Source organism: Lissotriton vulgaris, chromosome 1_1 (assembly GCF_964263255.1).
Source record: "Lissotriton vulgaris chromosome 1_1, aLisVul1.2, whole genome shotgun sequence".
NCBI lineage: Eukaryota > Metazoa > Chordata > Amphibia > Caudata > Salamandridae > Lissotriton > Lissotriton vulgaris.
In genome coordinates this window covers 65,824,217-65,845,113 of record NC_141685.1, presented here as the reverse complement: position 1 = coordinate 65,845,113, position 20,897 = coordinate 65,824,217, and the positions used below count along the sequence as shown (strand labels likewise).

General features: G+C 41.1%; 2 protein-coding genes across 2 annotated transcripts; both read left to right on the top strand.

Annotated features, from left to right (window-relative positions):
* The first annotated feature begins 349 nt into the window (after positions 1–349).
* On the top strand, positions 350–1,861 carry LOC147737312 (uncharacterized). The gene has a single exon (XM_086925038.1). The coding sequence runs from the start codon at positions 510–512 to the stop codon at positions 1,728–1,730; it is 1,221 nt and encodes a 406-aa protein (XP_086781164.1). The 5' UTR covers positions 350–509; the 3' UTR covers positions 1,731–1,861.
* A 15,151-nt stretch (positions 1,862–17,012) lies between these two features.
* LOC147737311 (uncharacterized) lies at positions 17,013–18,800 on the top strand. Its single transcript, XM_086925060.1, has one exon. The coding sequence runs from the start codon at positions 17,261–17,263 to the stop codon at positions 18,167–18,169; it is 909 nt and encodes a 302-aa protein (XP_086781186.1). The 5' UTR covers positions 17,013–17,260; the 3' UTR covers positions 18,170–18,800.
* The last annotated feature ends 2,097 nt before the right edge of the window (positions 18,801–20,897 follow it).

The following is a 20,897-nucleotide window of genomic DNA, read 5'->3' as shown; positions in this document are numbered from 1 at the left end:
TTCCAAGTTTCCCAGACCTTCAAAGTCAATCATGTACATGCCTTAGCCTTAGCCGGTAGGTGTAAAAAGCATGTACTGGCACAGAAAGCTTAAAAGGGGCCAATTTTGCGTGATTGATAATACATAAAACCACCCTGGCATGCCCTAATCATCAGTCATTACTTGTGTGAACAAATACACTTAACAGGCAAACACTACACCTCAAAGACCTCGTCAGTGCTTTTAAAACTCCTAAATCAAATGTGATAAACTGGAGTCACAAAATCACCAGGCATAACTTGGAGAAAATGAATCCACGAGGAACATCTTAATAAACACAAGGGGCTCCTCAGTGAAAGTGTATAAGAGAAGTTAGATAGGTGTCTTTAAAGGTAGGAACATGATCTCCAGGTAAAAACTATAATTAGTTAAATACAAATGTTATGAAGATCATCTGCAGTGCATTTTATAAGTTAATGTTGAGTGTAACATAAACAAGTACAGACTCTGGAATCAGATTTAGTCTTAAGATGGCATGTATCCAGGAACAGACCCAAATTGGAGAAACAAACAACTTGAGTATGAGCAAAGAATGTGAAAGCAGCTTTAGTTTTCAATCCCCCCTCACTAAACACAAGAGAAATCACACTGGACAAAATCCCTACCAGTGCCCTGAATGCCAGAAAAGCTTCAGTCACAAATCTTCTCTCATGCAACATGTGAAAACCCACACTGGTCAAAAACCATTTCAGTGCTCCACGTGCCAAAAAAGCTTCAGTTATTGGCGTAGTCTGATTCGACATCAGGGAACTCATACTGGACAAAAAACTTATCAGTGCTCTGAATGCTGGAAAAGCTTCAGTCGGAAATCCAACCTTACTGTGCATGAAAGAACCCACACTGGGCATAAACCCTATCAGTGTTCTGAATGCCCAAAAAGGTTCCATCAGAAATTCAGTTTAACTGTACATGAGAGAGTCCATACTGGGCTCAAACTGTATCGGTGCTCTGAATGCCAGAAAAGCTTCAGTCGGAAAATAACTCTCACGAACCATGAGAGCACTCACTCTGGGCAAAAACCTTATCAATGCATAGAATGCCATAAACAATTCGGTCTGAAATCCAGTTTAATGTATCATGAGAAAACCCACACTAGGCAAAAACCTTATCAGTGCTCTGAATGCTGGAAAAGTTTTATTCAGAAATCTGAGCTCTCTCGACATGAGAATACTCACACTGGACTAAAACCTTATCAGTGCTCTGAATGCTGGAAAAGCTTTATTCAGAAATCTGAGCTCTCTCGACATGAGAGAACTCACACTGGGCAGAAACCGTATCAGTGCTCTGAATGCCAGAAAAGCTTCAGTCAGAAATCCAACCTCACTGTACATGAAAGAACCCACACTGGGCAAAAACCTTATCAATGCAAAGAATGCCATAAACAATTTAGTCTGAAATCCATTTTAATTCATCACGAGAGAACCCACACTGGGGAAAAACCTTATCAGTGCTCTGAATGCTGGAAAAGTTTTATTCATAAATCTGAGCTCTCTCGACATGAGAATACTCACACTGGACTAAAACCGTATCAGTGCTCTGAATGCTGGAAAAGCTTTATTCAGAAATCTGAGCTCACTCGACATGAGAAAACTCACACTGGGTATAAACTGTATCAGTGTTCAGAATGCCAGAAAAGCTTCAGTCAGAAAATAAATCTCACTAGACATGAGAGAACTCACACTGGGCACTAACCTTCTTAGCTCTCTGAATACTGGAAAAGTTTCAGCCAGAAATCTGGTCTCACTCAACCTGCAAGAACTTACCGAGAAAAACCTTGTAATTTTTCTAAATGCCAGGGAAGTGTCTGCTGGAGATTCAATTTGATTCAACATGAAAATCAACAGCATGAAAGAAAATTGTCAGTGCCCTCAATGTGACAAAAACTTTAGTTGTAAATGTAACCTTTCTACATAAGAGATACAATGTGGGAGAATAAAATTTGCTCACTGTAAACCCTGGGGGGAAGTTTCAGAACCGCAAAACCTTCAGATGAAGCAGCCACAAAGAAATCAATCCATTGATTATCCTACAAACTCTACTGAGAAAAGCACACAGCGAGGCATGGAAATGCTTGTAATAACTTAATTCCTTAATAACTATTTGTGGCCTCATTCCGTTCAGTGTGTTTTGCTCCCTGAGTGTTTATAAGCTGTGGCTCGGACCCACAAAGTCCATTCGATCCTGAACTTTGAGGCCACGCTCCTAGGATCAAGAATCTAAGTAACCTCAAACTGTTTCCAGCCTTAATGAGCTTCAGCAGGAAGCTGCAGCAGGAGTCCCTTTGTCGTAGGTCTCTATGGGACCAACATCTGCTCATGTCTGTGCCACTTAGGGCCAATCATTGAGAAAAACTAAAGGTGATGGATGGACTGGTAGTTGATCTCAGTAACATCCCACCACATCATTCTCTAGTCTTTGTACCACTACAGACAGGGCCAACTCCATACAAACCATTCTTGGCCCCACCATAAATAGTCCTAATGACTTCTGTTCTGAGGGGACACGGCCTCGTATTACAAAGATCCACTTTATTGACCTCTTTCCATGTCCTTTTTGCTAGAAATGGAACCTGCTTCCTATCTGCTGAGGACAGTTTCACCAGCTTTACAATCACATCAGATACACCCAAGAGCCTAATCATAAACTACGATATGACTAAAATACAACAAAATGCTATTCACAAACTACGTGCGGTCATTCTACCTCTCCTATCTTTTTCTTTGTAGAGTTGTCTGCCTCGACTGCTTAGTTTCTGCACATGTATACTTTTGTGGAGCAAATGTGAGAGGGACAGAGGGGAGTGGATGTAAAATGTGTAATATTTATGAATAAAGGGGAGGGCTAAGGAAGGAGTAAGGAGGGATTTAGGGAATCAAAAGCACTCACCCACAAATGAGTAAACCCATTGCTATTCATAAACCACAGCTCTAAAGTCACTATAGGCCTAATGTACCTTAAACAGTTCTAAATGTACTCCAGCTCAGAGCCGGAGTAAGGGCAACAACACATACGGCCATCCACTGGAATTGCAATACACTCCCATAAATAATAATGGAGCTACGGACATGAATTAAAACCCCGTAGGAAATCATGGTAAATTAAATATTTTAAATTAGTTAAAAATCTAAATAAATAAATTCAATGGCAAAAAATATCTAAAAAGAAAACAAAACTCATTATTTTATAATGTTTTAATAACATCTGTTTGATTGAAACACTAATATAACATTCATTTTTAGAAAAGTATAATTACATTTGTTATAATTAATGCTCCTCATCACATTTTTCACAAAATTATTAATACATAATATAAATGTTAATTTAGGTGGTACACCTTTAATTGAACTTTAAAAAGAATATAATCTTCTACATTTTCAACTTGGGTGGAGTTTTCCCTGTGTAAAAAATATAAAGAATGTTTCAATTGTTCATTACACTTGAAACAAATGTAATATTTTTAGGTTAAATACAAATGGAACTTGTATATACTTTAAATATAGAACAAAGTAAGAAATGCTACAGTAATATTTTGTATTTTAATTAGATATTTCATTCATTTTAAATGTAAAAAAAATTATTTAAAGATCTGTTTAAAAATCCAAACTAGGTAAGATCATCTTATTTTCCTATTATGTACTCAGAATTACTGAATTACCGTACTCCCCTCTGTTCAGAGGGGACACATCCTTAAAAATGTATGTTTAGAATTAATTCTTTTTTTATAGTTGCAATATTTTTAAAATTAAAAGATTAAAATATGTTATCACAAACTAATGAATTTTAAAGTATATGTCATTTTACAGCATTCTTTTGAAGGTATATGTAGTTTTATAAGGCAAAACACATTATTTTATCTTTATTTTCTAACGGGTTCGATTTTTAGGTCTCGCCCTCCATTATTTTTTAAGGGACGGTGTTGCATTACCAGTGGTTGGCCATGTGTGGTGCTGCACTTTCTATTGCTCCACTTTGTATGTAGTAAGTTTCATTTGTAAATTTTACTCCACCTCTATTTAAGTGTGTGCAGACGTAGAAGTCCACACTTTTCAGTAACTTTATACTTGTAATGGTGAATAGCTAAAAGTAGCAAAGTTACTCTAAGAGCATCCTTGCATGTATAGATTACACACTGGTGTAAGATACATTTGTGAATAGCCTCGAGGCGTCCAACTCAACCTGAGAGTTTCATTTTTGTGGTAATGCTAAAGTGGACGCAGCACTTGGGCAGTTATTAGAGTGAATAGGATGATCCTGCGAAAACAACAGAGCACTCGTCTGATGTGTTTGTTTGGCTGAGGAGCAGCAACGAATATCTTGAAGTAAATTTCCTGGACTTGCTACTTCCCTCGGCCTTCTGAGGGACTCTAGTAGCAGCTATTTGATACTGTAGTAGTAGGATAAGGTACTTTCTCCATTTTGTTAACCATGTTATCATGATTTGATTTGATATGTACCCTTCTCCTCCTCCTATTACCTGATGTTGTATTTACCGGCACATTGGTGCTGAAATCTCATCTGCTGTTAACTGGTTCTGAGGGGCTTGTATTCTTATACGAAGAACAGTTATTACTCTTGCTGTACGGCTACAATGTAAGCAGCGAGAGCCCAAAATCTGAGATCCCTGCACCTTGAGCTGCCTTCATTGGTATTCTACCTTTACACGTGGATAACTGAAATATGGGTTTGAAGCGTTGATTGACCTTTGAACCTGTTGTTATGTAACTTGACGGTTACAAGTTTCATGTTTGAACCATCAGCGTGAGCTCCAGTACGCTGCTTGTTCGCACACCACAATCCGTACTTTCACTGGGATCATCAACCTTGAACCATCTCCATAACACGGAGCTCTGAAGACTTTCCAGCTGTTGTAACTGCCTGAAGTTTCACGCATTTTGATGGCCGTAAATTGTGGTTCAACTTGATGAACCAACTCTACTTTGTGTTCATTTTTAACTTCAAGCCACTTCTGTGCATCTCGTCAGCTTCGGGGACCGATTGAGTCCAAAACCTTGAATCAAATTCCAGTGATAATCATCACCAGAAACTGGACTTACTGGTGCCACCTTGAGCATGGCTAATGAGGACAAATACTATTGTGTATGTGGCTTCATCATTGAGTCAGTGGATCTGCTTTTTGTTCTTAATTGTCTTTTTTTGTGGTTTCGAAGACAGAACTTACTGTGCCCTTTATTTTCTTTGGGACAGCTGTTTTGCTAATCAATAATCCTTAAAACACTGACCTGGTTTTGATTTTACTCCAGAGTAATTATTAAATATTACTGTTTATCAAAACTTGTTTTGAATGTTGAATTTCTTTGTCTCTTTAGTTTTTACTACATTGTATTGAAATTTGTGACTTCCACTGTTTTGCTTTACTTTCGAGCATGGCCTTATTGCTCAACCCACATTACCAAAAGCGAGCTAAGGACACTTTAGTGAAAGACACATTTACCTTTTATGACCAAAGTATGGGAACAGGAAAGCCGGCTGATTCCAGGAAGCAGACCATTGAGCTGGAAAGGTTACTGTCTTAGGTGAAATCTGCACCGACTAGATGAAAAATGTAAAAACCATAAGGGGAGCTGTTTGCAGCTGTGTCCCCAGAATGTGAGAATGTCACCCTCTCTCAAACAGCTGATAGAACTAAAGATGCACCCTGCAGACATTCAGGTCTCAACAACTGAGACTGCCCACTCATATCATACAACAGTCACACTGTTACCTGAGTCACTTTACAGTGTACTGTGTACAAGCATTTTACAGAAACAAGTTGTGTTGTGCGTTGTGAACAGGGTGTCATCCCCCTCTGTATGTAAATGAGCTTCTGTGACCAGACACCAGAGGCTCCCATCTCTTCTAGTGCAGATGATAATGTGAGCACTGTAACGTAATCACAAACGAGGACTGTATCAAGAAATAATAGGCTTCCAAGTCACACAGCGGTGGTTATCTAGTTCGTTTTTGGTTTTCAATTTACGTTAAATTGCATCAATTTTCCAGTTACTTTTTTCTCAGTCCATCATTTTATATCACTCTTTGCGCTCCATCAATTAAACATACTACTAACATCATTCTCACACTCCTAATACTACTAACAGCATGCTACTCTTCTGATACTACTATCAGCACTCTCACACTACTGTAATACTACTGAAAGCACACCACTGTAGTATTAAGAGTGTGAGAGTGGTGTTAGTAGTATTAGAAGAGTGCTGTCTGTAGTATCAGAAGAGTGCTTTGCTGTCAGTAGTATTAAGAGTGTGAGAGTGATGTTAGAAGTATTAGAATGAGGAGTTCTGTCAGTAGTATTAGAAGAGTGGTGTGCTTTCAGTAGTATTACAGTAGTGTGAGAGTGCTGATAGTAGTATCAGAAGAGTAGCATTTAGTTAGTAGTATTACGAGTGTGAGGGTGATGTTAGTAGTATTAGAAGAGTGCTGTCAGAAGTGTTAGAAGAGTGGTGTGATTTCAGTAGTATTAAGAGGTGTGAGAGTCTTGTTAGTAGTATTGGAAGAGTGCTGTCTGTAGTAGCAAAATTGTGGTTTGCTGTCAGTAGTATTAAGAGTGTGAGAATGATGTTAGTAGTATTAGAAGAGTGCTGTCTATAGTATCAGAAGAGTGGTGTGCTGTCAGTAGTATTAAGAGTGTGAGAATGATGTTAGTAGTATTAGAAGAGTGCTGTCAGTAGTGTTAGAAGAGTGGTGTGCTTTCAGTAGTATTACAGGAGTGTGAGCGTGCTAGTAGTAGTTTCAGAAGAGTGGCATGCTGTCGGTAGTATTAAGAGTGTAATAGTATGTTAGTAGTATTAGAAGAGTGCTGCCTGTAGTATCAGAAGAGTGGTTTGCTGTCAGTAGTATTAAGAGTGTGAGAGTGGTATTAGTAGTATTAGAAGAGTGCTGTCTGTAGTATCAGAAGAGTGCTTTGCTGTCAGTAGTATTAAGAGTGTGAGGGTGATGTTAGTGGTATTAGAAGAGTGCTGTCAGTAGTGTTAGAAGAGTGTTGTGCTTTCAGTAGTATTACAGGAGTGTGAGAGTGCTGGTAGTGGGTATCAGAAGAGTAGCATGCTGTTAGTATTAGGAGTGTGAGAGTGATGTTATTAGTATTAGAAGAGTGCTGCCTGTAGTATCAGAAGAGTGGTGTGCTGTCAGTAGTATTAAGAGTGTGAGAATGATGTTAGTAGTATTAGAAGAGTGCTGTCAGTAGTGTTAAAAGAGTGGTGTGCTTTCAGTAATATTACAGGAGTGTGAGAGTGCTGGTAGTAGTTTCAGAAGAGTGGCATGCTGTTAGTAGTATTAAGAGTGTGAGAGTGATGTTAGTAGTATTAGAATGAGGAGTTCTGTCAGTAGTATTAGAAGAGTGGTGTGCTTTCAGTAGTATTACAGTAGTGTGAGAGTGCTGATAGTAGTATCAGAAGAGTAGCATTTAGTTAGTATTAAGAGTGTGAGAATGATGTTAGTAGTATTAGAAGACTGCTGTCTGTAGTATCAGAAGAGTGGTTTGCTGTCAGTAGTATTAAGAAGAGTGTGAGAGTGATGTTAGTAGTATTAGAATGAGGAGTTCTGTCAGTAGTATTAAGAAGAGTGTGAGAGTGGTGTTAGTAGTATTAGAAGAGTTCCCTCTGTAGTATCAAAAGAGTGGGTTGCTGTCAGTAGTAATAAGAGTGTGAGAGTGGTGTTAGTAGTATTAGAATGAGGAGTTGTGTCAGTAGTATTAGAAGAGTGGTGTGCTTTCAGTAGTATTACAGTAGTGTGAGAGTGCTGGTAGTAGTATCAGAAGAGTGGCATGCTGTTAGTAGTATTAGGAGTGTGAGAATGATGTTAGTAGTATTAGAAGAGTGCTGTCTGTAGTATCAGAAGAGTGGCATGCTGTCAGTAGTATTAAGAGTGTGAGGGTGATGTTAGTGGTATTAGAAGAGTGCTGTCAGTAGTGTTAGAAGAGTGTTGTGCTTTCAGTAGTATTACAGGAGTGTGAGAGTGCTGGTAGTGGGTATCAGAAGAGTAGCATGCTGTTAGTATTAGGAGTGTGAGAGTGATGTTAGTAGTATTAGAAGAGTGCTGTCTGTAGTATCAGAAGAGTGCTTTGCTGTCACTAGTATTAAGAGTGTGAGGTGATGTTAGTAGTATAAGAAGAGTGCTGTCAGTAGTGTTAGAACAGTGCTGTGCTTTCAGTACTATTACAGGAGTGTGAGAGTGCCGGTAGTAGTTTCAGAAGAGTGGCATGCTGTCAGTAGTATTAAGAGTGTGAGAGTGATGTTAGTAGTATTAGAAGAGTGCTGCCTGTAGTATCAGAAGAGTGGTTTGCTTTCAGTAGTATTAAGAGTGTGAGAGTGATGTTAGTAGTATAAGAAGAGTGCTGTCAGTAGTGTTAGAACAGTGCTGTGCTTTCAGTACTATTACAGGAGTGTGAGAGTGCCGGTAGTAGTTTCAGAAGAGTGGCATGCTGTCAGTAGTATTAAGAGTGTGAGAGTGATGTTAGTAGTATTAGAAGAGTGCTGCCTGTAGTATCAGAAGAGTGGTTTGCTTTCAGTAGTATTAAGAGTGTGAGAGTGATGTTAGTAGTGTAGAAGAGTGTTCTCAGTAGTGTTAGAAGAATGGTGTGCTTTCAGTAGTATTACAGGATTGTGAGAATGCTGGTAGTAGTATTAGAAGAGTGGTGCGCTTTTAGTAGTATTGCAGTATTGTGAGAATGCTGGTAGTAGTATTAAGAGTGTGAGAGTGCTGTCTGTAGTATCAGAAGAGTGGTTTGCTGTCAGTAGTATTAAGAGTGTGAGAGGGATGTTAGTAGTGTTAGAAGAGTGTTGTCAGTAGTGTTAGAAGAATGGTGTGCTTTCAGTAGTATTAAGAGTGTGGGAGTGATGTTAGTAGTGTAGAAGAGTGTTGTCAGTAGTGTTAAAAGAATGGTGTGCTTTCAGTAGTATTACGGGATTGTGAGAATGCTGGGAGTAGTATTAGAAGAGTGCTGTTTGTAGTATCAGAAGAGTGGTTTGCTGTCAGTAGTATTAAAAGTGTGAGAGTGATGTTAGTAGTGTAGAAGAGTGTTGTCAGTAGTGTTAGAAGAATGGTGTGCTTTCAGTAGTATTAAGAGTGTGGGAGTGATGTTAGTAGTGTAGAAGAGTGTTGTCAGTAGTGTTAAAAGAATGGTGTGCTTTCAGTAGTATTACAGGATTGTGAGAATGCTGGTAGTAGTATTAGAAGAGTGCTGTTTGTAGTATCAGAAGAGTGGTTTGCTGTCAGCAATATTAAGAGTGTAAGAGTGATGTTATTAGTATTAGAATGAGGAGTGCTGTCAGTAGTATTAGAAGAGTGTGAGAGTGATGTTAGTAGTATTTGAAGAGTGCTGTCAGTAGTGTTAGAAGAGTGGTGTGCTTTCAGTAGTATTACAGGAGTGTGAGCGTGCTAGTAGTAGTTTCAGAAGAGTGGCATGCTGTCGGTAGTATTAAGAGTGTAATAGTATGTTAGTAGTATTAGAAGAGTGCTGCCTGTAGTATCAGAAGAGTGGTTTGCTGTCAGTAGTATTAAGAGTGTGAGAGTGGTGTTAGTAGTATTAGAAGAGTGCTGTCAGTAGTGTTAGAAGAGTGGTGTGCTTTCAGTAGTATTACAGGAGTGTGAGCGTGCTAGTAGTAGTTTCAGAAGAGTGGCATGCTGTCGGTAGTATTAAGAGTGTAATAGTATGTTAGTAGTATTAGAAGAGTGCTGCCTGTAGTATCAGAAGAGTGCTTTGCTGTCAGTAGTATTAAGAGTGTGAGGGTGATGTTAGTGGTATTAGAAGAGTGCTGTCAGTAGTGTTAGAAGAGTGTTGTGCTTTCAGTAGTATTACAGGAGTGTGAGAGTGCTGGTAGTGGGTATCAGAAGAGTGGCATGCTGTTAGTATTAGGAGTGTGAGAGTGATGTTAGTAGTATTAGAAGAGTGCTGTCTGTAGTATCAGAAGAGTGCTTTGCTGTCAGTAGTATTAAGAGTGTGAGGTGATGTTAGTAGTATAAGAAGAGTGCTGTCAGTAGTGTTAGAACAGTGCTGTGCTTTCAGTACTATTACAGGAGTGTGAGAGTGCCGGTAGTAGTTTCAGAAGAGTGGCATGCTGTCAGTAGTATTAAGAGTGTGAGAGTGATGTTAGTAGTATTAGAAGAGTGCTGCCTGTAGTATCAGAAGAGTGGTTTGCCTTCAGTAGTATTAAGAGTGTGAGAGTGATCTTAGTAGTGTAGAAGAGTGTTGTTAGTAGTGTTAGAAGAGTGGTGTGCTTTCAGTAGTATTACAGGATTGTGAGAATGCTGGTAGTAGTATTAGAAGAGTGCTGTTTGTAGTATCAGAATAGTGGTTTGCTGTCAGCAGTATTAAGAGTGCAAGAGTGATGTTATTAGTATTAGAATGAGGAGTGCTGTCAGTAGTATTAGAAGAGTGGTGTGCTTTCAGTAGAATTACACGAGTGTAAGAGTGCTGGTAGTAGTATCAGAAGAGTCGCATGCTGTTAGTAGTATTACAGGAGTAGAAGAAGTAAATGGGAATCCGGGATATTTTTTGATCAATAAATGTGCTACCCGTTCCACAGTCAGACTGATGGGAGCGCCCAACCAACCCCTCCTGGGAAAGGATTCCAAGTTGTAGGCATTTCTAATAAACAACTAATAAGCTGCCAGCAAATGTTCCCGTACAAATTAGGTCAATGATGAATGGCCAGAAACTTAAACTTAAGATCCAGTTATTATGTTAGGGAATAACCTTGCAAAATTACTTGTGGCTTTTAGAGGAAGAGTCACAATTCATTATTCATTTTGTAGGTGTGGTTTATGAAATTACATTTTGTTGCGCCATGTTTTCATGAATATTCATTGTTTGCTGTCATTTTTACCTCATCATGAAACATGTAAATAATGTGTTCTCTCTGTCTAAAAAAAAGTATAAAATTACTGTTTTGGGATACTTGCTGCAATTGTCTTATTTTACCCTTTTCCTAAAGGCAGACTACATGTCAGTCCTCTTACTGATTTTGTACTTAAGAACTTTTCCTTGATTTTTAACTAAGCAGATTCTATGTCAGTTTGCTATTTGATATTATAGAAAAACGTTTTCTTATTTCTAAGCACACATTTGTTGTGGTGCTCTGTCATTGACTTTACATCAAGAGTTATTTCTGATTCTGGCTTTTGATATACTTTAGAGGTTACCATTATGTGATTCTCCTGCAAATATTATGACAATTATTTCTGTGACTGAGTAACCATGTTTATACCTTCAGTAATTATTTGAAACCTTTAATATAGCTTTGAAGCTTGTTTTAGCTCCAAAGGCAAGGGCCTTTACCAAGGGAGCGATCCTTCAATGGGCAGTATTACCTGCTACGGCTGACTATAAGGTCTTGACACTGTTTGCCCCATGAGGGCAGAATGTGTTAATTAATAAAACAACGGTGTCCCAGAGACCGAGGGGGTTGAAACACCTCCGGTGCTCTGAAGCCTTTGTTTCAAAGCTGTTGCTGTGAATGTTAACAGTTAACAGCCGCATGCAGGACCATGGCGGTAAATTGTTGAACATTCACAGCAATAGCTGTTAAAGGAGGCTGAAGTCAGACTCTGGTTCTCCCTGTGCTCGGTTGTTTTGTAAATCCAGGACGGTTATTTGTAAAATGTGATGAAGTGTGATTGTCGTCTGATGCAAAATAATTTCTTTACTTCCTTTCAAGGTATTCTGGGATGACAGGAAGTGCAGCGTGGCTGCCACCCTTTCGGAAACAAAGAAAATAATTGTCAGGTAAGGATTCCTATAACTCTATTACTCTCTCCGTGCACTATTCTTGTTGTTATCAAACTTCTGATAATCACCTGATGGAGCCACATTCCTCCTGGAACATGTTGGGTGGTGCAGTGCAGGCCCAGTTCCCTTTAGGTCAGTTTTGCCTAGCAGTTCCTTAACTATTATCACATTTGTCTCCTCCTCTACACCACGTGATGATGGTTCACCCTGATTAGAGGTGCCACGCTGTTGCGCAGCTACTGAGTTTAGCAAGTGACTGTGATTTAAAAATGTTATTGAATCATTGTGTGCGTTCTAATGGGGCAATATTTTAAAACTATTTTAGGCACTCTTCTGCTTTTTTTCTTCATCTCAGGGGGGTGGGGGGCTTGTGAGGGTCTTTTGCTCCTTTGCCGGTCCACCACGGCTCGCTAATTGTGTGGAAGGAAGTGAGTGTTTCACTGTTGCTTCTCTACTCCACTTCCTGTCCCAGATCGATGGGCAGTGCTCTAGTTGTTTCTGACTGGCCCAGCTATTTAATCTGAATGCCAGGCCGGACGCGCTGCAAACGCACGCAGCAGGCGCGCCAAAGACACGCCTGTCTGTGCCCGTCCGTGCCAAGTTTACGCCTTGTGCCAGGGACGCTGGCCTTTTTATTGTAGATCCTGATAAACCCCTTGTTTACGCAAGAAGACAGCTCTTGGAGCTTCAATGACAGAAGGATGTGCACTGCAGGTCGATGAACTGTGAGCATTGGGCTATATGAGTGTAAGACAGTCATTCCATTTGCGGTAGCTAAAAAACCCAAGGTGACGTGTCAGCCCTACCCTTACCCATGAAACAGCCCTTTTCAGGGAATCACCTGAGCGCCTGATCTCTGATTAAACATAGGGCAGAATTTAATGATTTTGTCTCCTTCCGTAGGCCTGATTGGGTATTTATTACTGAAACCTGGGCTAGAGATTGCTCAGGGCCTGACCTGGTGGAGGCCATCCCCTCAGGGTATGCTCTGTCAGGAAGGATAGGGGGGTTTGGGAGTACTTTATAAAGACACCTTCTCGTGCTTCACAAAGGCCTTCACCACTCCCTCAGATCCCTATCAGGCCCTATATTTCTCCTTTAAGATCCTACCCACTGACAGTTTTGTGGGAGTGGTCACCTTCCGGCCTCCCGGGCCCAGAGGAATGTTTAATCAGGACTTCAGCAATCGGATTGTGCCTTATTTGGCTAGATGCAATGTCACTCTTTGGGTGATTTTAACTTCCATTTGGAGAAAACTCTGCTCTGAAATAGCGGTTTTCCTGGAAGCTATGGACTCCTGCGGCCTTCCTCAGCTGGGGAGGAGCCCCTCTCATACGGCGGGACACATTCTGGACGGGATCTTCTCTAACAATCCGAGGATAGAGGTGAATGATCCTATCCCACTCCCTTGGTCTCATCATTATGCCATTCCATGTTTTCGGCGAATTGCAGAATCCCACCCAGATCCTAATTTTAAAAACAGGGTGGAGATGAGGAGAAACCGTAGCCGCATAAATAAGGAGGTTCTTCTAATTAAGCTTAGCAATTATTGCTGTCTCACCCACCTGGATGTTAACTCAATCTTTGATGATTTTTCCAACTGGCTCTTGGCGGCTCTGGACTCTTTTGCCTCTCTTAAGGAGCTTTATGTGGCCAGAAAAACGCCCTTCGGCACCCTGGTTCACCGAAAGATTGAGAAACCTTAGGCAGGTATGCCGACAGCAGGAAAAAAATATGGGGCTGTGAGCTTCTCCCAGCCAAAAGGGACCTGCATAAACTCAAATTGAAGGAATACAGGCTAGCTATTAATGAGGAAAAAGTAGCTATTCCAAGATGCCGGAATCCATCAAATCCCAGGGGGAACTCTTCACTGTGATTAATTCCCTCCTAGCCCCCTCGGCTTCTGCCAACACCGAGGTCTCCCAGGAACTATGTGATAAAAAGGCATGCTTTTGTATGACAAAATCAAGGACATATATTCCTCCCTGGAGATATCGAATGTCGGAGGGTCAAAGGCCGATAGTCCTTCAGATTCTCTGGTAGCTCCTCCAAAGGATTGATGATTGAGCGCCTATCACCCCATACTTCAAGAAGACATGGAGCGGATGTTAAGGGGAATTAGATCTGGCACCCCCACAGAGGCCTGTCCCCTGAAGATCCTGAAACTACGAATGGAGGCTATTGTTCCTACTTTGACCGTAGTTCTTAATGCCGTTATTACTTCTGGTACAAAAGGGGGTGGTGCTGGACGGAGCATCTGAACCAATCAAACACTCACACTCAGTCAACAGATCTGGGTTTGATCCATCACCGTTCTTTAGCCCACTCTGCCACCCCAGTTCAGACATGGCCATATGCAAATCTGTCTGACCCTGTGCCTCATGGGAACAGTCCAGCCCGAAGTTATTACTTCTGGCCAGTATCCCACTGCCTGCAAAACAGCCATGGTTAAACCTCTCTTAATAAAGCCCTCTCTAGATCCGGCGGAACTAAAGAGCTACCGGCCTATTTCTCTGTTGCCTGTCCCCGCTAAAATCTTGGAGAAACACCTGAACCTCCATCTTAGCACCTGTCTGGAGGATCATCAGTTGCTCGATGGCTCGCAACATGGGTTCAGAAGTGAGCACAGTACAGAGACGGCGTTAACCGTTGTTTTTAATAACATTCGACAACAGGTCGACACAAGTCACACCACCTTACTGACCCTTCTGGACCTAACGGCAGCCTTCTATACTATCTCTCCCCTTAGATTGGCTGGGAGACTCCGGGAAATAGGGATTGAGTGTTCCGCCCTTATTTTGCTAACAACTTTCCTCACGGAACAGGCTCAAAGAGTTACAATGGGTGAATTCCTTTCTGCTCCGAAACGGCTGTTCTGCCGAGTTCCCCAGGGATCCTCATTGAGTCCAACCCTTTTAACCTTTATGTAGCCCCGCTTGCCAGGGTTGTAAGATCTTTTGGCCTAGAAGTGTTATCCTATGCTGATGACACTCAAATCATGATTAGCATCACTGAGAGTGTTGAAGCTTCAGCAGCAAATTTTAAAAGCTGCATGCAGGCGGTAGCTGCATGGATGGTAGAGAACTATCTAAGACTCAATGGGGATAAAACTGAGATTTTACTTTTCGGAGACAATCAGGAGATTTGGTCCAGGGCCTGGTGGCCAGATGCGCTTGGATCTTGCCCTGGCCCTGGCCTCAGTGCCAAAAATCAAGACATCAGAGTTGATACCTCCCTCTCCTTGGGCCCCCAAATAAATAGAACAGTCTCCTACACCGACTCCAACTTGTGCAGAATGCTGCTGGCAGGCTGGTGATGGGCCTTCCTAAATTCTACTCTGTTGCAGCTACCATCAAAAGCCTTCATTGGCTTCCTTTGTGTCGGAGAATTGAGTTTAAAGTCCTGTGTTTGGTGCACAAGGTCTTTTACAATATGTGATCAGAAGGCATTAAAAAACTGTTTTGGTGATATGTCCCTGGTAAGCAGTTAAGATCTTCCAGCAAGAATTTGGTGACTGTGCCTAGATTCAGGAAATCTAGATGGGGGGAGGTCCTTTTCGCTGGCTGTTGAACTCTCTTCCTCTTTCAATTTCGATTCTGCAAACTTATTCCTCATTCCGTAACGCCTTGAATACCTGGCTCTTTACCAATAAGAATCTGTAATCCCTGTATCTATGGACACCTCTGATCATGATCCCTATCCGGAGCGCCTTGATGCCCCTGGGCTAAGTTCGCTCCCTCTGTTTGTTCTTTCGGCATCTTTCATCTCTGGATCTGACTTTCATCTCTTTGCGTCCTCCCATCCTACCCTTTTCTGACTTGTCTACTACAAGCAAAAGACACAGTACTTGTGGGCTTGCTTTAGGGTGGTGCGACCAGTGGAGCTGCTCCTGGTGCTGACCCTGGGGGCACTTTGTTTAGAAGTAACTTATGTGTGTACAAGCATCTGCCGCAGAGTTTCCTGTGCCGGACCCTTGTGGTGAAAGTGGAAGATAGCCTTTTTTCTCTTTCCTCTTTCCTCTGTTTTGTGTTTTTCTTTTCTTGACCCTTTTTGGTTTCCTTTACTGTTGTGCTGTTCAATAAAATGTCCCTTCCTAGATCACTGGAAAAAGGATTTGATTAACAATCTAGGTTGGCAGGGGAGTAAATAACATCTAATAATTCATTAAAAGTATTACAAATATCTCACTATGACGCCAGCCGTTGCCACAGAAGTTGCAATTTGATAGTGTTGTCTGCTTCTGAGAATCTGTGTTTCTTTCTTAAATATTCACTTCTTTTGCTCTCACATCCTTGATTTCCAGTGATCCCAAGGTCTCTGTTTCACCACTATCAGAAATGCAACTCAAACTGATTTCCTATCTTGTTTTTGTTAATACTTTCTTTGTGCAAAGTATAAGGTCACAAATATTTTTTCTTTGTGTTCATTTACAATTTTTGACCCCATTTCTACAGGTGACAGAAGCATGAAGACAAAAAAGAAGGTTTAAATTTAGTGAAATACAACGAAAAGGAATACTTCAAGGAAAGTAAAGACATTCTCGAGCTCTAGAGAAGAAACACATTCTATGTGCCAGGAATGGTGAGAACGTTGGAGCAGAAGAAACTGGTGAATGTGAAAGTTGTGAAATCCCTAAAGTAAAATGATCATAAATGTTTACCAAGTGTCAGTAACTGAGATTGAGGAGAACATTGGCCACAATTGATCCCCACCCAGTGCACTTGAGAAAACTCAGTGCTGTGAATTCTGTTTGATGGCTTATGAGAAATGCTTTGGAGACCTAAACCCTCCCCAACAGATCAGTATCCGTAGATGTGATGTGATGTGACAGAACCGTCAAAAAGACTAATATCCTCGGTTTACAAGCGCAAGCTTTTGTCTCTGTCTCCTGGAGACGAGAGGAGAAAAAAGATTGTTTAAAAGGAAGTCAATGTAAATACGCTTTCTCAGATGTTGTTACAGCAAAGATGCTGGATTATCATTTCCAATATACAAAGCTTTCCCCCACCAACTCTTGGGTTGATCCGAGTGGTTTCAGAGTGTCCTGTACCTCCAAAGTGGATCATTACCTGTCTTAGCCACTTAGCAAAAAAGCATATACTGACAGAAAGTATAAAAGGGGCCAGTGTTACGCTGTTGATAATTCATAAACCACCCTGGCATGCCCTAATCATTACTTGTATGAACAAACATACCTAACTGGCAAACACTAAACCCCAAGGACCTTATTAGTGCTTTTAAAACTCCTAAATCAAATGTGATAAACTAGAATCACTAAATGAGACTAATTAAACTAGAGAGAATTTACCCGGACATAACTTGGAGAAAATGAATCCATGAGAGGCCTCTTAATCAATACAAGGGGCTCCTCAGTGAAAGTTAATAAGACAAGTTAGATTGGTGCCTTTAGAGGTAGGAAGTTAATGTTGAGTTGTAACATAAACAAGTACACGATCCGAAATCAGATTCAGTCTTAAGATGGCATGTATCCAGGAACAAACCCAACTTGGAGAAACAAACAACTCGAATAAGAGCAATGAATGTGAGAACAGCTTTAGTTATCAATCCAGCCTCACTAAACATGAGAAAACTAGCTCTGGACGAAAACCCTATCAGTGTCCTGAATGGCAGAAAGGCTTCACTCGCAAATATAACCTTACGGTACATGAAAGAACCCACACTGAGCATAACCCCTATCAGTGTCCAGAATGCCAGAAAAGCTTCAGTCCTAAATCTAGTGTTGTTATGCACGTAAGAACCCACACTGGACAAAAACGATATCAGTGCTCCTCATGCCAAAAAAGCTTCAGTTTTAGTGGAAGTCTGATTAAACATCAGAGAACCCACACTGGACAAAAACCTTATCAGTGCTCTGAATGCTGTAAAAGCTTCAGTAGCAAACACAATCTCACTTTACATGAAAGAACCCACACTGGACAAAAACCTTATCAGTGTTCTGAATGCTGTAAAAGCTTCAGTAGCAAATCCATTCTAACTGTACATGAAAGAACCCACACTGGGCAAAAACCGTATCAGTGCTCTGAATGCTGTAAAAGCTTCAGTCAGAAAAGCAGCCTTACTGTACATGAAAGAACCCACACTGGGCATAAACCGTATCAGTGCTCTGAATGCTGTAAAAGCTTCAATCAAAAAAGCCACCTTACTAAACATGAAAGGACCCACACTGGGCATAAACCGTATCAGTGTTCTGAATGCCAAAAAGGTTTCTATTACAAATTCGGTTTAACTCAACATCAGAGAATCCATACTGGGCTCAAACCGTATCAGTGCTCTGAATGCCAAAAACGTTTCTATCAGAAATCGGGTTTAAATGTACATCAGAGAATCCATACTAGGTTAAAACCGTATCAGGGTTCTGAATGTTAGAAAAGCTTCAGTCATAAAATAACTCTCACTCACCCTGAGAGAACTCATACTTGGGAAAAACCTTATCAGTGCTCTCAATGCCGGAAAGGATTCAGTCAGAAATCCAACCTTACTAAGCATGAAAGAACCCACACTGGGCTCAAACCGTGTCAGTGCTCTAAATGCCAAAAAAACTTCAGATTGAAAGAAAGTCTCACTAGACATGAGAGAACCCACACTGGACAAAAACTATATCGGTGCTCTGAATGCCGGAAAGGATTCAGTTGGAAATCCAACCTTACTGTGCATGAAGAAACCCACACGGGGCTCAAACCGTATCAGTGCTCTGAATGCCAAAAAAGCTTCAGATTGAAAGAAAGTCTCACTAGACATGAAAGAACTCACACTGGACAACAACCTTATCAGTGCTCTGAATGCTCGAAAAGCTTCAGTCGGAAATCCAGCCTTACTGTACATGAAATAACCCACACTGGGCATAAACCGTATCAGTGTTCTGAATGCCAGAAAAGCTTCAGTCATAAAGCAACTCTCACTACACATGAGAGAACTCACAGTGGGGAAAAACTTTCTTAGCTCTCTGAATGCTGGAAAAGTTTCAGCCGGAAATCTGGTCTCACTCAACCTGCGAGAACTTACCTGGAAAACCTTGTCATTGTTCTAAATGCCTGGGAAGTATCTGCTGGAGATTCAGGTTGATTCAACAATAGAGAACCCACAATGTGAAAGAAAATGATCTGTGCTCTCAATGTGACAAAAACTTCAGTTGTAAATGTAACCTTACCACATAGGAGAGACAATGTGGTAGAATAAAAGGTGCTCACTGTAAACCCTGAGGAGGAGCTTTCAGCATTGCAAAACATTTACATGAAGCAGCCACAAAGACTCCACTCCATTGATTGTCCAAAAAACTGTCTACTCAGAAAAGAACACAGTGTGGGATGGAAATGCTTGAATTGACCTCATTCCTTTGTTACTATTTGTGGCCTCATTCCGTTCAGTGTGTTTTGTTCCCTGAGTGTTTATAAGCAATGACTGACCCACAAAGTCCATTGGACCCTGAACTTTGAGGCCACGCCCCCAAGGGTCTGGAATGCATGTAACCTCAAACTGTTTCCAGCCTTAATGAGCCTCACCAGGGGGCTGCAGCAGGAGTCCCTTTGTCGTAGGTCTCTAAGGCACCAACGTCTGCTCATGCCTGTGCCACGTAGGGGTGATCATTGAGAAAAACTAAAGGTGATGGATGGACTGGTAGTTAATCTCGGCACCATCCCACCACATCATTCTCTAGTCTTTGTGTAACTACAGACAAGGTCAGCCATATGCAAACCATTCTTGGCCCCATCCTAAATAGACTTCTGTTCCAAAAGGACACAGCCTCGTATTACAAAGATCCACACGAGTTGGCTCTTTCCATCTTCTTTTTTTTTCAAATGGAACCTGCTATCCCCTTAACCATGCCTCAGGCCTGCCACGTTCCATGCGTTGGCTCTTATAATCAACCTTGAACCATCTCCATAACTTGGAAGCGCCGAAGAATTTGCAGCTGTTGTAACTGCTTGAAGTTTCCCCCATTTTGATGGCCGTGGTATCAGGTTCAACTTGCTAGCCCAACTCTACTCTGTGGAAATTTTGCACTTCGAGCCACTTCTGTGCAGCTCGTCACCGTCTGAGACTGATTCAGCCAAAAACCTTGCTTCAAATTCCAGTGTTAATTATCACCAGAGACTAAACGTATCTTTGTCCTCTCGAGCATAGCTACCAAAGTCAGCTACAATTTTGTAGGTGACTTCCTGATTGATTCAGTGGATCTGCTTTTTTAAATTCATTTACCTTATTTGGTTTTGACAGTGGTTTTGCTAATTAGTAATCCTTAAATCACAGCCCATTTCTGAATAATTATTAAATATTCTTTTTGATCTAAACTTGGTTTGAATCTTAAAAATCCTTGTCTATTTTTAATAAACTATTGAAATTTGTGACTTCCACTGTTTTTCTTTACCTTTGAGCGTGCCATGGGCCATACTGCTCAAGCCACGTTACCAAAAGCGTGCTAAGAACACTTGGTAGAAGACACATTTACCTTTGCTGACCAAAGTTTGGTAAAATCAAAGCAGGCTGACTCCAGAAAGCACACTAAGGTTACTCTCTTAGGTGGCATCTGGACCAACTGTAGATGCAAAAAGTAAAGATTATGAGTTAAGCTGTTGGTATCTGTGCCCCAAGAATTTGAGACTGCCACCCTCTCAGACTCAAACAGTTGAAAGAGCTAAAGATGCACCCGTCACAGATTCATAGCTTAGCAACTAAGACTGCTCGCTGCTGCCATACAACACTCACACTGTTACCTATATCACAATCCCTGTGCAATGTACAAACCTTTACATAAACAAGTTGTGTTGTGCGTTGTGAACAGGCTTTCACCCCCCTTTGTATGTAAATGGGTTTCTGTGATCAGACACTCCAGGCTCCCATTTCTTCTAGTGCAGGTGAAAATGTGAGAACTGTAACGAGATCACAAACAAGGGCTGTATTGAGAAATAATCATCTTCCAAGTCACACAGTAGTTTGTAGTTCTTCAGTCTTTTAAATGTACATCCACCCAGCATGTTCCAAGGTAGAGTAAAGTTTGCGAAGCCCGACTCTCTTGTTGTCCGCTCCCCAGATTAAGTCCATAAGAACCGAAACAGAGTCCAATTTCCTGAAAAAGTCCTGGGGCAGGTAAACTAGA

What these genes read in the sequence shown, in the direction of transcription:
- LOC147737312 (XM_086925038.1), top strand. Translation starts at nt 510, where the DNA reads ATGGCATGTATCCAGGAACAGACCCAAATTGGAGAAACAAACAACTTG.
- LOC147737311 (XM_086925060.1), top strand. Translation starts at nt 17,261, where the DNA reads ATGGCATGTATCCAGGAACAAACCCAACTTGGAGAAACAAACAACTCG.